Here is a 16,515-nt window from a genome sequence, read left to right as displayed (position 1 = left end):
TCATTCTACTAATATTGTGCCCCTGAGGCACACTGTGCAATGCTTCAGCAGTGCATTGGATCTGCACCCAGCGGTGTAACAAAAGGTCATTTACTTTGTCTGCAATTAGGAAGAAAGATAAAGGAAGAATAGAAATAGACAAATGTGTATTTGGTTACAATTTTAAAACTCTTTCTCTTTACTTGATTATAATACTTCAAGCTTCCAGAACACAGCTGCAACCATAGTTAAGACTTGCCAAGGCTCATTAATGTTATAAGTGATAAACTTTGAAGGACAAATTACACAACTAGATCAGGAGAAAAAGTTATGAACCATAGGTTTTATGGAGCTCACTTTGTTTAGGAATAACTCCAGCTAACATAATTGTAATGCTTCATTACTATCAACAGTTTATCAGAAATTGTTGACAGAGTTGCGACATTTCCTTCTTTACCATATAAACTCCTTTGTAGAAATACCCAAAAATGAAAGCAGATTTTTAAACAATAAAGAACAAGCTGTAACATTTTCCCTCTCTTTTGGGGACTTTGCACAAGATTTAATGCAGTCAGGTCTGCTGGGACAGCTGAGTTGTGTGTCAACTAAGCGGATACGAGATTTCCTAGTAATAGGACTGCCAGGACTGCTGTGAAAGCTCGGGAAAAGCTGCCTGATGAGCAAACTCACTCTTTTAAATCAGGTTCACCATGAACATGAGCCTCCAGGAGATTTTGATTAAAATGAGTGCAAACTTTTAACAAGTCAGAGGAAAAAATCAAGGTGGCAAGAAAGAAGAGAGATTACAGAGAAGGATATAAAAAGGAACAGTGAGGGGGCAATGATTTGCAAGTTTCATCGCTCTCACCAATTAGAGCAACAGGCATGTGTTGTACAGATACATCAGCAATGGTACACAACCACTATGCATACCTACCACATGTGTATGTGGTACTGTATTTGCAAACTACCCAGCAGAAGGCAGATTTGGGTAGATTCACTCACATATGCTTGAAGCTGAAAGGGTGAAATGGTGCCACACAGATTGCCATGAACACATCAGTCCAGCGCTCTGCTCACTGTACTGACTCCCCACTGAATACACTCCAGTCCCAGGTCTCAGTCATGATATTCAGAACCCACCATAGCTACAGCTACACCTGAGTTGTAAAGAGTTTATTTTTTGATTTTATTTTACAATGAGATAGCTAAGGTTGTAAAAACGTAGTGTATACAGGGCAAGATGTAGCTTTACTTCAGTGTAGCTGTTCAAGGTGAACTTTTCTTGCTACTGTACACCGGGATCCTGGGATTGGTCCTAGTTACCTGAGAGATCTCCGGTGTCTCTGAAGGTGGGTCACCTGTGGTGGTGTGTAGAGTTCAGACCTGCATGCCCAGCTAGCACAGGTATAAATAGTGGTGTAGACAGTGAGACAGTGGGCTTGTCTTCATTACAGTTTTTTAACAGGATAAGCCACAAGAGTCTGTAATCTGGAACAAGTATGAGGAGGGTCTGCACTAGCCTTTACAAATGTTTTAATGACCTTGAATTATTTGGCAATCAATGAATCCATTGTTACAACACAGACCTTCTGTGTGAAGTAGCTGCTATTATTATGTCATGTGGCTGGAGAGTTCAAAAGTTCACACTTATAACAATGAAGTGTTCCGAATGCTGGTCAGAACAGAGAGCTACCTGCTGTATCTAGGAACAGACTCTAGTTTGTGAATGCAAAATTAAAAATAAAAGCACTTGTTTCACACAAACTCTCTTGCACTAAACACAGAATCACATAAATGTAGGACTGCAAGGGACCTTCTAGTCCATCCTCCTGTGCTGAGGAAGGACCATGTATATACCTGGACCAACCCTGACAGCTGTTCTTAAAACACTCCAATGCCGGGGATTCCACAACCTCTCTTGGTAACCTACTCCAGTACTTAACTAGCCTTATAGTTAGAAAGTTTTACCTACCTAATATCTAACCTAAATCTCCCTCACAGCAGATTAGGGTGGTTACTTCACATCCTTCCTTCAGTAGACATGGAGAACAATTGATCACTGTGCTGTTTATATGATTCCTTAACATATTTGAAGACTGTTATCAGTTCACCTCTCAAGACTAAACATACCCAGTTTTTTTAACCTTTCCTCATAGCTCAGGTTTTCTAAACCTTTTATCATTTTTGTTGCTTTCCCCTGAACTCTCTCCAACTTGTCCACATCTCTTTTAAAGTAAGGCACCCAAAACTGGACAGAATATTCCATCTGAGGCCTCACCAGTGCCAAGCAGAGCAGGACAATAAAATCCTGTGTCTTACATAATGACACTCCTGTTAATACAACCCAGAATGATATCATTTTACTTGGCTGCATTTCATTATTGACTCATATTGAATTTGTGATCCAGTATATCCCCCAATCCTTTTCTGCAATACTACTGCCTAGCGAATTATTCTATATTTTTTACTCGTGCATTTGATTTTTCCTTCCTAATGCAGTCCTTGTCTTTATTGAATGTCACCTTGTTGATTTCAGACTAATTCTCCAATTTATCAAGATCCTTTTGAATTCTAATCCTGTCCCCCGAAGTGCTAGCAACCCCTCTCAGCTTGGCATCATCTGCTAATTTTATAAACATACTCTCCATTTTCAAAGTCATTTGTAAAAATATTGAATAGTACCAAGCCAGGACCCTTTGTGACACTACTAGATACATCCTCCCAGTTTGACAGTGAACTGTTGATAACAACTCTTTGAGGTCAGTTTCTCAAACAGCTGTACACCCACTTTATAGTGGTTTCATCTACACCACGTTTCCCAAGTTTGCTTATGAGAATGTCATGTGGAACTGTGCCAAAAACTGTCTTAAGATCAAGATAAATCATGTCTACCACTTCCTCCCTATCCATTTGGGTTGGTTTGGCATGATTTGTTCTTCACAAATCCATATTGGCTATCATTTAACAAACTATCATACTCTTAGGTGATTGTTTAATAAATTGTTCTAGTATCTTTCAAGGTATCCAAGTTAGGCTGACTTATCTATAATTCCCTGGCTTCTCTTTGTTCCTGTTTTTAAAGGCAGTTCTATGTTTGCCTATCTCCAGTCCTCTTGGACCTCACTATACTCTACAGGCCCCAGGTGTTGTTGACATACAGCAGGAAATACCAGTCAAATGTCACCTGCGGATTTCTATTGGCCAGGGGAATACCTTTTTAGGGGGAGCTTTCAACCTGCTTATGGCTAGTCATAGATGGGAAGACAACAGGTCTGAAGATCTAGCTCCCCCCCCCCCCCCATCCTTTTTCTTTCAATTAAAGAAATGGTACAATGGAATAAGGTTAAGTAAAATGGCTATTTGTATATTGATCTTGCAATACCTTGCTATTCTACTGTATCCTTATTGTACAAATAAACCCAAGTCTAACATAAGCAAAACTGAGTTTTCACAGGTTTACTTGCAAATAGTTATGTACATCTGCCATCCTTTCCTCTCATGTTGCTCACTTTCTGCACATTTTAACTTTGAAAGCCTTTGACTGCTACTCCATTATTTATGACATTATTGTAGCGTTTCTTGTTAAATTAAACATCAATCGCCATGAAAAACTGGCTAATAATTTGGTGTGCAAATCATTTTCGCATAACATTTAGTTCCATATATGGTGAAAACAAATAAATGACCTAGCCAGGGAGCAAACCCAGAACCCTCACTGCCCCTGGCATCTGAGCAGCTTAATGCATGGAAAGGTTGAGATTACATAAATACAGAAACCGAGAGTTGGCAATTTATGAAGCAGTTGTCACCATACTGTTTGAGAGAAAAAGCAACTGAAAGAAAAAGTAAAAAGAAACAACAAAGCATATTTTTCCGATATACACAATGCCCCAGCTATAGCTCATGTAGTTCACTTAGAGGGAGAGAGTCAAAGGAAAATAAAGTTGGAAAAGATCTCTGAACATATCTCCTGACAACTGGTCATATAATTAAAAAAAATTATTCATTCAGTTGACATAAAACACACAGTACAAAGTCATAATGCTGTCTTTCTTTCACAGCATGCTGTTATATTTTCAGTATGGTAAGTATATAAGGTGTTAATCCTTCTGGGCTATGCTTAAAAAATTATTTAACATTCAGACTATTATTTAGCATACAGCTGGTTAGTGGTTAGCAGTCTTCCTCTAAAGTGTTGGCTTCTGTCCCACATTTTTTTGTTCTGGCACATACCTGGAGCTGTAAAGGGCTGAGTCCAGAAGCAGCAGCAGCTGCCATTGTTGATGGAATGAACTGCACAGGGTAGTTATCACCTGTCGAGGAGAACAATGCATACAGGTTTAGACAATGAGCAGAGAATAGCAGCAGGCAAGTGCAGACATGGACCTAGCATTGCCTGTGCTCCGCAACACTCCTCTAAGCTCAAACATCTGCAAAAACAAAAGGTTTGGCTGGGCACAGACTTGCAGTGCTACCTTGGAACTTTTTGTTACCAGATAGCTGGTAGGCAAACTGGCAAAACATAAATGTGATGCTCATGATTTTTATTAAAGGAGTAAATGTGCAATTTAAGGATGTACACTCGATTACAAATCATAAAACATAACAGTGCTTAGGATAAAGTTAAATAACTTTCAAAAATACTGATTGAAAGATATAATATGGTCTACTCAAGATCTTGGAGCTGGGGCCCAATCCTGAGACATACTGAATACCCTCTAAAGATAACGGGAGATGCAGTTGTTCAAAACCTCTGGGAATCAGGCCTTATGATTTTTGTGTTCTGTTCCCTGCTCTGGCATTGACTCATTACGTGACAAGTTCTGGAACTTCTCTGTGACTTAAGTTTTCTCATTTCTAAAATGAGGATGGCAATAATTCCTCATCTCAAAGGGCTGCTGTGAGGATTAACCGATATTGGTAAAGTGCTTTGACATGCCCATATGAAAGGTATTTTAATCATAGCAGATTTTTTATGGAAAAGATTATATGAAAACTTCACAGCATGTGAACTGCACAAAAACTTAATTTTCTACATAACATTTTAGATCTCAACACAGGGAGGTGCTGATTACCCTCAGTTTCTGAGAGCTTAAGGAACTCAGCATCCTTAGATAACTTAAATAATTGTGCATTTCAATTATGATTAAGATGCTGAAAAATAAGATATGTTCTCTATCTGAAATGAGCGCTGCAACTTTGCGTAACCTAACATTCTATAGGCACTCCCACTTCCAAGCCACTGCAATGATCCCTGTCATATAGTAACATTAACATGCTTAGTCAATGTAAAGGATGAAGATAGGCAAAGAAAATAGTTTACCAGTGGAACTGTGGAAACTGTAATATAAAAATTAATACAGAGATGGATAAATTACACTATAACCATGATTTAATAGAGTATCACTTTGGCTCTGGCTCCTTATTTAAAGTCAGTGTATGTACTATCTCTAGGCTAGATTTTAATAGGCTGCTCCTCTGAACATTTTTTATATTTATAATAATCAGATTGTTTTCAACTTTTTTTACATTGAAAATAGAATGTAATAATGAAGACACAATGTAAAGGGATCCAGAATAATATAGTGAGGAAATTCCAAGGGATGTTTTTTTCCAAATATACGTTAATACCTGAAGCCGTCACAAAGTCATTGGATTCGTTGGAATTGTTTACCACCTGAAGTGCGACTATACTCAGCCAGCTCAGTGTAAATGTTAAGTTGCTTTCACTTTTTAACAAATTGTGAGTTTTTAATCCACAAGGTCTCTTTGCATCATATCCATAATACCTCATCAGACCATTGAGCACAGTATGTGCTTGTACACAGTCCAGTAACAATTGGCTTCTGATTGCATATGGAGCTCTGCTACAATGCATTCACTAACACTATATTGTGCTGGTATCCTATGGAGTAATGTTCAAAATATCTGATCTTATTTTTCCCCCTTCCATGAGGTTGATTTTAGTTTGCAGTGGTTTTTTTTTAAACAACAACTAAATTATTTTCTGATAGTACAAGACTGTCTCTTTATGTTTAAATAATTCTGCTTATCTCCTTGATATCTAAACTAAATTATCTGAATAAAGAATATCCTAATCTAAGTTAAATAATGTTTCTTTGGTAAATATCTTACCAGATTTAAAAAAAATCACAAAGATGTTGAATTAATGATGCTTTAAATGGGGGGGAAATAACCATTCAAGCTATCAGCATGGACTGCCTTGCAGAACATTTTGGAGGCATTCTTTCTTTAAATATCATGAATTATTCATTCCCGTTCCACACAGTAATCTCTCTCCCCCTCCCTCCACTTTTTAAGTTCAATACCAGTTGCTTTATTTGTACTAAAACATTTTCCATGTCAAACATATTTTTAAAAAAATCAAACTCTAAAAGAATTCCCTGCGGCACTCCTTTTTCACAGCTGTCATGCTTCTATGGTTTGAAATAGCTAGAATATATATATACCATATATATATATATATATATTTGGCTTCACTGTTAATTTATTAGTTTCTCTACCACACCCTGGCTCACCTGCTGCTACAAACAGTTTTTTCCTTTTCTTGATGAAAAAATATGAATTCATGTTTATGGGTTTAAAAAAAAATCATGTCTCTTTTTGGGGGGTCAAATTTGAGCATTTTAAAGTAATCCATGCATGGTTAAATCCTGGTATATTGTAGTATTGTTATTCAGAGAACAAAACTTAATACCTCCAGAGCTAGGGAATGCTTTGCTGACACCCAGTAGTAAAAGCAGAACAAAGGTACTTCCCCTCCCCCACGCCTCAAGGAAAGCGAGCACTCAGGGCATGGACTGGTTTTAATTTTTAATTACAGAAGATACATATTTTCCCCCTCTAATTTTCTCCATGCAAGAATGGATCAAGAAGCTTCTCGGTAGCTGTCTTGGCAAGAAATCAGTCAACATGTTGTAGCAATTTTTTTCAAATTTGTTTCTGGATTTGGAATGCTTGCGTGAGGACCCATTCTTTTTAAATTTGTAGAAAGGAAGACACAACATGTTGAAACAGGTCTGCTTGAGGTACCGGTGTATACTGGCCTTTGATAACGAGGGAGTGAGAAGAATGCCTGAAGAAGAAAATCTGAACCACCCTTCTCATTTTACAAACTGCTCTCTTCAATCTTCCTGCTTTGTTGATTGTCTATTTATGTTTGACTGATATTGTTTATAAATAAATTGGTGTTTACAAGCCATACAAAACTTTGCAAGACTTTTGTTTCACTTGTCAGATTGGGCAACATTTCTAACTGAATAAAGGCAGCTCACAGTTGTACCACATTGTTCTGCATCTAGAACAACTAAATATCTCTTACATAGTTTGTCTTGTATTCAGCAATGAAGCTCATTTCATCTTACTCACAAGAGGAGAGACTTGTTTTCAGAGCGAGGTTATGTGGCCTATGAGGCAGGAAACTCGGAATGGACAAGTCTGTTAGATTCATTTTCTCCTCAGTTTTGCCACTTCTCTTTGTTTTTAACACATTTTGAAAGACATATGGCTCAGTCACTCCATCTTGCAAGGTATGCCGGATATTTACTCATTTTGGTAAATATACTTGAAATTCTATAGACATCTGAGATGGGGTTGGAAACTGACATTTGTGCACTTTCCAGTGGTAATAAAGAGTCTGAAGAGAGTTTGCAGCTACCTCTACTTCATTCCATCACAGTGTTCCTATTTTGCATCAAGGTTACAAAGCTGATGCCTGGTCCTGCAGTCTTTGCATAAGATTGGAGTTTTGTTTATGTAAGGACATTAGGATTAGTCAAGCTGTTAATAAAGACAATAGGCTATGGAGATACTATGGAGAGTCTAATCCATACAATGACAATAGTTGTGCTACTGTGTGGGACAGGTATCACCAAGGCAGTGTCATATTGCGATGTTGACCCCTCAGTAAATGCAGTTGCAGTGACAAGCATTTGCCTATGGTAAAAAAGTGGAACTCACAGGTGAAACTGTTCATCTGGCTACTACTGGTACTACTGTTAAGTTAGGTTTTAGACTGAGCAACATATGTATTGGTATAGTGATTCCTGAGGCTACTGATTCATGGTTCCAACCAGGAGAAACCAAAAGGAACCGTTTGAAGAATTTTAATGGAGTCTTACGGAATTTCCGCTAGGAACAAGACTCTCATTAGTTTGTTTTAAGTACCTCTGCCACTCAGAGATGTTCGGCCACTTCACTAAGTAGAACTGTGTAATGATTGGATGCCAATAATAAGAGTGGCTCATTGAGAATACACACGCTGTTTTAACATTTCAAACTACTGTTAACATTTTATGAAAGGATGTCTCCAATAACTGGAAACAGAAACAAAGGGTAACAATAAAAGATGTCAAGATGCCAGTCATTTAGATTAGCTAGGCATGTAATTTGAGGAAGTTATTATGGGTTTTCAACAAACATTAAAAGTTGTGAGAACTGTCTGAAGTTCAGTCTGGTAACTATGGGTTTGAATCTCCCTTCACTTTCATCGGCTTTACACCAATGTATTTCCACTGATTTCCAGAGTTATTCCCGATTTATCCCAGTGTAACAGAGGAGAATCAGCCCAAAGGTGTTTTTGCTACTCACAGCAACCAGGAATAATAATTCCTGTTTTTACATTTCTCTGTATGGCAAACATAATGAACAGCAAAGTGCTCCAGTTAGGCAGATAGAAGTCATTTCTCAATATTTCTAATCGAAATTTGTATAAACTTTATGCATGAGATATGAGTAATTACTTTGAAATACACGATAGCATGTTAGTCAAACAAATGCAAGATCAGGTTTCACAATCTACATCCCTTGATTTAGATAAACCCTAAACTACCAAAAGTTCCTAACTTTACTAGTCTATCTCATTGCATCTCGTATATCTGAAAAAGAACTGTTGCAACACACGTTTGTCAGAAGTCTCTATCTAGCAGAAATTATCCCTGGCCTTCTAAGCTACGTAGATTGCAAAAAATGGCAATGCAGGCAGCTAATGTATTCCCAAAGCAGGTCAGCTCCCACTCAGCCATGAACAGAAAGAAGGAGCATAGCTGCTTACAGAATGGCCTGACTCCTGTTTACAGTTAATCCATATCCGAGGTCTTTCCTTATCCTCCTTTCCCGCTCTCTCACAAAGGTCATGAAACCTGCAGGAGGTAATACCTTGACTCAGTGCAAGGGGAAGAACTCTCCTACACAGTGCCCAAATCAATGGATAGGAAGTAACTCATGACTCAGGATAGGGCATTGCAAGGGTCTCAGTGACCATGTTCAATGATGTTCCAACCTGATAACATTCCTATAATTCTGAATACATGTGGCAGTCAAGCTAAATCAAATCTCTTATTCTGTACTGGAGGAAGGGGGAGTACTGGACGGCTGTAGAAGTCCAACACCTACATTGCCAATCAATTCCAAGCAGCAAGTACAGTGCTTACCATTAAAAGGTCAGCATTTGCCCATCTGCTGATAGCACAGTTCTTCCGCTGTAATTAGAATGCAAAATAACCAGTGCAAAATAACTGTGTAGAGTCTCTTGGCAAATATTGGCTTTCTAACAGCTGCCACTCTAAGCATCCCACTGGAATATGGTGCAACCTCCATAGCCATGTACTCTGGGAGACTCATCAAGTGCCTGCAGGTCAGTTGTCACAACAATTTTAGTTGCACAGCGCCCCCAAGTTTTAATTAATCCTGTATACAGTATAAATACTGAAAGAAATATGTATGAAAAATTAATTAGGTGATCTATGCAGCTCTGATTTCTCAATTAGTACTTACCATGCCGGAAAATTACATTATACCACTTAGAGATACATAAAGTAGCATGGGACTTCATTTTTCCCCCTATGTATTTATTACTTGTGATGAGTGTTTGCTAACATTGGCCTGGTTCATCTCCTGGAACTCCAGTGTTTGGAGAGAAGGGCCATGCACCCTTCCACAATGACTACTGGCTGCATGCAGAAAGGAATTCTTTTCCTAGCAGATTTTGGTAGGAACTGTAGCCTGTACATTTTGCAGGGTCTCCCCCAACCTTTCCTAGAGCAAAGCTTCACAAGGGAAACGACACAGAGCTTTGGACTCTCCATTAGGTTTCTCCATGAAGCGGCATGATCTGGCCGTCTTTTATAAGAATAGCTATTTTTTTTTGTTAGGATAGTACAGAATTTTGAGCCAAACTCATAAAAGACCTCACCCTTCCTTAAGCAACTAAACAAAGTAGCCAGATTTTCAGAAGTGCTTCACACTCAGTAGCTCCTGTTATTACAAGTGGAAGAGTTGGGAGCTGAAAACTTTTAAAAATCTGTCCCTCTGTGCTTCCCAAATGAAAAGGAGAGCTAGCACTGTAAACATATTGCCTTGCCTAAATGAAAAAAGGTGGAAATTAAAAAGCAAGTGAACAAGCAACTGAGAAGAAAAATTTTAATGTTTAAAGGGTTGTCTGTTTCTTTTCTTAATCTTCCTTTAAAAATATAAGTGAGTTTGGTGCTCAAATTAGATTTATAGTCCTGGAGATGAAAGTTTTCTATTTACTCATGGAAGATGTAAAGCACAAATAGCAGCAGTGCAAATTCCCACAAAGTCCCTCAGTGCTGACCTAGAGGAACAACCTCTAAGAAAGATAGTGAAGAAAGATAGTGTAGTTTTCATTATTTCCTAAACCTCTCTACTGAGATTGCCAAAAAAGCGGGTGGGGGGGTGGGGGGGGAGGAGAAGTGAATGCTATTCAATAGCAATTGTGTTTTTTTTTTAATGATGAGAGCTGTCCAACAGAAACTGAACTAACACAGCCAGCTACTTTAGCGATATGTGCTATAGAACTTCATAAATACATTAAAATCTAAACATGTTCATTTCACACAAGCCACTGAACAGTGTCAGATCATAGTGACTTCTGGTTTCTACCAAGCTGAGCTGGATTCAAACCAGTAACCTAGTAGTGAATAGTTTCATATCCCATTAGCGATGTCCTGAGACACCCAGGCCTCCATTTTAGTCAGCTACTTGAATATTTTAATATTTGTTATACACATTTTTTCTTCATTCACAAGAGTAATAAAATGGATTGAAGCCATATCACCTTGTATTGTGAGCTGAGAGGACAAAAGGAAAGCAGCGAGGCCTTGGGGGATTTCTGAAGAAACCTATATGCTGCAGGAAAAGGTGTTGGTGGCATATAGGTGGCACTCTTCCTTTTGAGTCAGTACTGAACCAATTCACTTACATAGCCTGAAAAGACACTAGTGAAGGTGGCGTCTTTGAGATGAGAGGTAAAACCCAGGTCCTGATCATTAGTGGCCATTAAATCCCCAATTCAGGAAAGCCTCTCATATCAGGAAAAATAAAATCAATCAGATTAAAGCACGTGCTTTGGTGCTTTTCTGAATTAGGGTGTATAAGAGTAAGGATGTTAACCCTGGTGTCCTGGACAAATTCAAAGTTTGATCATCATATTCTGCCTCTCTATGCACGCCACAGACTTTAGCTGGAAAAGATAATCTTCATTTTCTGTCCCAAACTGTTGTGAAATGTTGCTGAGTGCAGTTAAACAGTTACATGCCAGCAATGGCAGAATTTCAGAGGTGGATGAACTCTTCTCCCTGCATAGGTTGTGCATCAATTTGCTAAGTTTGTGAAGTGCTTTGGGGTTTTTCAGGCTGAAAAAAGTGAGATATAGAAGTAAGATAATTATCAGAAAGAGACTTTTTGTTTCCAAAGAGGAATGATCCTCCTTCACCCAGAATAAAGACACAAAATGAAATGGGACAAATGGAAATGCTTGCTGAAATCCAATTTGGCACCATTTCATATAACATTTAAGTAAATTTGCTTGAAGAGATTTTAGGCTCAATCTTACTTTTATTTAATAGGTTGTTCACATCTTATATTTTATGAAGCTTTTACTTTGGACTTGATCCTGCTCCTGCTGAAGTCAACTGCAAAAATCCCATTGACTTTAGGCGAGGCTGGATCAATCCTTTACTTTGAAATTTCCCATTTAAAATCCAAAGAAAGTGTTATACTCAGATTTTGTGTTAATATTCATCAGGTTAATATGCTAAAGAGAGCTTGGCAGGGAATATTATTAATGAGCAAAATAAGGTTGCAGCTTCTGGGCTGAGGTCACTTACAAAGAATGTACAAATGAAAATAAGGTTGACTTTTATTTACTTAACTATCTTCTTACATTGAATTCCTTTGGCAACATGTCTTTAAACATTTAAAACCCTGTTTACAAGAAGGCTCTGAAAGTAGCTTCAAACCATTATATCCCTAATTGAATTCCCCAGGAGTCCAGTAAACTCAGAGGAATAAAGAAAGAAATCATAACATTTGCTAAATCATCTCAAAACATATTTCACTGCAAAGGTTATGTGACCTGTTCCAAGTCTGAATGATAATTGGGATTGAACTACTGAAACCTTTATTATTCAGATTGAAATCAAACAGAAAGTTGCCCGTTAGAAGCATGCTAATTAAATTATACCTGCCTTTTGCTTTTATTGCTAATTAAGGGTAAGCATTTTTGCATAAAAGACAAGTATGTGTACATGCTGCAGATAAGACGTGCAATAAAAGAAGTATTAAGAATCAGGGTGTGCCAAATGCAAATTGGTAGGCAAGTGGGTCAATAAATTCAGAGCAGTTGATTTTGTGGGCTACAGAAGTGAAATTAATATGGGGCTCAATTACCAATCTTCCAATTATCCCCTATAAACTCGGAAGATATTTTCAGCTAGACTTACAAAATTTCATATTATTTTCAAGCAGCCAGTCCTTTTGTGTAACATCATCTGTATCAGACAGATCACAAGAGAAGTCTCAGTAAATATCTGAACATGTTAAATAGCTTCATATCCCTGTCAACTTACCTGGCTTATAAGTTATTCCTGGGGGGAAGAGGAATCCCTGCTGGGCTGCAGCAGCCGCTGCCAATGTCCGCTGGTCGTGTGGAAAAATTGGGATCATGAGCGGAGGCATGTGACCCTGAACCTGCTAAACAAAAGAGAGCCTCTGATCAGAAAAAGCACAAATTTATCTTGACAGGTATTTCTCCAGCACTGATAGTGTTCTTATGTTTCCACAGCCCCACAGAACCTTCTCCTTAATGTAATCCTCACCAATTTCACATTATCACATCAAAGCCCCCCTTAACATTGTTTTCCCTAAGTGTCAAAGGTGTAACAGTCTCCGTGAACTGCACTTTATCCCGCTTCTTGCTGATTTTTTTTATTATTCCTTCTGTTTACATTCCATTGCACAAAAAGAAATCAACATTTTAATATACTATAGATTCATATTGAGAAAAGAAAAAAAGTGGCTTACATTTGTATTAGTCTTTCAAATTTGTATTTCTCTTTGGGAGCTTAGATATCACAGTGACAAACACTTTAAAGGCAGCCTAATATCTAAAGAGCTATTTTAATCTTCATATTTTAACATATTTAGGATAGGTAATTTTATTTCAGAGATCTTTCGCTATTGTATTGCTAGTATATATGCCAACAGTTCAGGTATGTTATTTCAAAACCTCACCACAGTATGTTAGTCGCCTAGACAACACCCCATCTCTTAAGATTTAAAGCTACAACATCTTGGCGTCCAATTAAACTAATATCCTTCACCATACACACCTCGCTGTAACATATAAATTGCTTGTCTGTCTAAGCAATTTTACAGCTTTATGCACTATCATGTAGCTCAGTAATTATGGAGTTGTATTCAGAGAGCATTTCAGAATAAATCCTACTATATCAAATTTCATTTGACCTTAATAAATGTATCAAAGAGCGCAAACATGCAAAAGCAGAAAATTCTTCACCTTATATCAGCATTTGTATTCCACATATAGAAAATAAGAGACGTGACATTAACATGTCTGTTAAATTCACATTTTAATTTCCTGGTTTCTTTATTTATGCTATACATATATCACAGACACTGGATGGGATCACATGGAGTTTTTGTCTATCCCCCAAGCCCCAATAGTACTGAAGGCTTTGATTACAGCATTTTTCTGATTAGTAAAAAAGTAAACACATAACGGTTTAAATATCAAAACCAGGAAGTGCAGAAAGGCGTTCTTTTTCCAGTCAGAAAGAATTTTTGCCCTCTTATCCTGCCATATATGGGTGGCATGAAATACTATTAAAAAGTTAAACTAAACTTCAAGTGATTTCTTTTTATTTTAATTCCTAAAAACTTTTTTTTTTGGTCAAATCCCATATGTTGACCTATGACATTGTTTAAACAGTGCCAAATTTTCTTGTCATATTCCTTTCCTTTCACAACCACTGATGCAGTGCAGAAATGCTACTGTGTGTCTATGAGGGTTAATTTACCAACAACTCTTCTCTGGGGAAAGCCCTAAAATGTAGGTTAATAAAGGTCACTCAAAAAATAAACACTTTACAGTATTTTTCTGAATCCATTTCTCAAGAAAATCAACTTATAATAAAAAGGTCTTTGTGCAATTACTGCCATGGCACTGGGGCGTGAAAGAAACCAGCTTTGAACAGCTATTTCTTTCATTTTAGCTGAGGTAAGCCTGGTTGTGAATGTTAGCTATGAGCTTAACTTGGTTAAATTGGAGTTGATCCCCATGTGCCCAGTACCAGCCTTTAACTTCTGATTTAACGGTGCTAATTTTGTATATGATGCTAGTGCATACTGGCCCAGAATGTATGCAACAAGTGAAAACAATATCAGTGTCTGATGGGGAATACAGCTACAGCATCTGGAAAGCATTTAACACAATGTGTTTTACAATCACTTACAGTACTTTCCAAGCAGATACTAATCAAAATGATCCAGGCTCTGTGATAGCTCCCTCCCGGTCACCAGTAGCAGAAAGTCTCCCCAGGGTGTTGCAACAGTGTAAGGCGCCCACAAACTTCTCTCCACCAGGGGACTTCAGGGTGCCAGCATAGGCACAAAAGAAGACAGCATTGACCAGGGTGGGAATGGGGTTAGAGCATGCCTTGATTCAGCACATCCACTAGGTAGCCTCTGTTGGTGGGGCTCCTACAGAGCCCTGAAGGGGGGCAGTAGATTTAGGCTTCTCTCCCCTAGTGGAGAGCAAATGCACATGCGCATCCTCACTTATCAGTGACAGCAGAAGTCTGGAAGTCATGTCTGATGGGTTTTATTTGCAGATCTGTCAATGACTTGCTAAATTACCTTAGATAAGCTACTTAGGCCAACATTTTCTAAAGTGACCAATAACTTTTGGGTGCTTCAATCTTTGGGTGCACTATTTAGGACACCCAGGTATCTCAAGTTGAGTACCCAAAAACTGGGGCAGCCAAAATTAGTCTTTCACTGAGCCTCTCCATGTCTCAGTATCACTTTTTGTCACAAAACCTACTTCACAGCAGGCAAGTGAAGTTCACGTAATAAGAGTCCAATACTCCCCCCCCCCCAATTGATTTCAATGGGAATTTTCTTTCTGAGATGGATTGGGCTCCAAATATTTTTAAATATTTTTGAGATGCCCCAAATGAAACGGACTAGATAACTATGCTCTGGCTATCCTTTATAATCATTACTTAAAATATTCCTTGAATACTGGCCTGATCATACCCAGTGTCAATCAGCATAGCTCCATTAACTTTAATGGTTTACATCAAGATTGTTAGTCTCATGCAGACTGAAAAGTGTTTACTGAATGGCAAAAATATCCCATATTTTACTTAGGACACATATCAAATACTATTTCTGAGAAAACTCTGTGGTCTTCCCTTTATACCATAACATTTAGAAACTGTGCTCTTACCTGTTTTCTAGACATCCCGAGACTTCTAAACTCTCTCGTACCTAAATCTAACGGTGCTGGTTACACAAACATTCAGTGATGGTTTCACCAAGAATTATTTTACAAATAGTTGTCATTATGCTTAGTACACATCAACTGTAAAGCACAGATGAAAATTAAAGATATAGTGGATACACTGTGATGACTGATCAATTAGTTTTTATAGAACTAAAGAGTAAGCCAAAAAAAATACACTATATACTCCTAGTGCCTCTCAAGTTTGTTTGTTTGGTTTTGGGTGGGGAGAGAGGGTGGAATAGTGTACTTCATAAAATTAGCTACATTCCTAGAAATTTTAATGGCTAGACTGTTCTTCGGGTCTTTCTAAAAACCAAGACAGCAGCAGATGCATGAAAAACGAACTCTGGCTCTTCCCATTCGTAAAAATTGTGTATTGTTGTATCGACACTTTCCTCTTTTGTCTCTTCTGTGCTAAATTGTTGATGATGCCATTTTTTGCCATCTGCCCTAGAGCTTCATTAAAGATACATGAATGGACTAACTGGCCTGATATCTTGTGAGGAACAGGTGCTATTGTTTGTCCCCAAAGACTTGCACTAAAGATCTGACTCAAAATACTTGAGAAAGAGCATCTGCAGCAGTCAGTCAGAGAGTAACTTGGCAGGGATCTTGCTATGTGCTAATATGCAAACAGAGTGACACTCAGGGGGACTAATTTTCTCTTTCATGAAGATTATTTA

The 16,515-nt window shown here is 38.0% G+C and overlaps 1 protein-coding gene across 48 annotated transcripts in view; it reads right to left on the bottom strand.

Annotated features, from left to right (window-relative positions):
• The window catches only part of SOX6 (SRY-box transcription factor 6), a 456,705-nt gene that overhangs the window by 99,674 nt on the left and 340,516 nt on the right, over positions 1-16,515 (bottom strand). For 36 of the 48 annotated variants that reach the window (XM_065594763.1, XM_065594788.1, XM_065594767.1 and 33 more), the window contains 2 exons: positions 12,873-12,996; positions 4,216-4,295 (listed from right to left, as the gene is read on the bottom strand). In XM_065594763.1, the coding sequence (XP_065450835.1) occupies positions 4,216-4,295; positions 12,873-12,996 (204 nt within the window). The remainder of the gene's footprint in view (positions 1-4,215; positions 4,296-12,872; positions 12,997-16,515) is intronic. The other 12 variants (XM_065594780.1, XM_065594799.1, XM_065594781.1 and 9 more) reach the window with 1 other exon arrangement.

The sequence above is a fragment of the Chrysemys picta genome, chromosome 4 (genome assembly GCF_011386835.1).
Source record: "Chrysemys picta bellii isolate R12L10 chromosome 4, ASM1138683v2, whole genome shotgun sequence".
Classification (NCBI taxonomy): Eukaryota; Metazoa; Chordata; order Testudines; family Emydidae; genus Chrysemys; species Chrysemys picta.
Note: the sequence above shows the minus strand (reverse complement) of the source record. Positions and strands in the feature narration are given on the sequence as shown.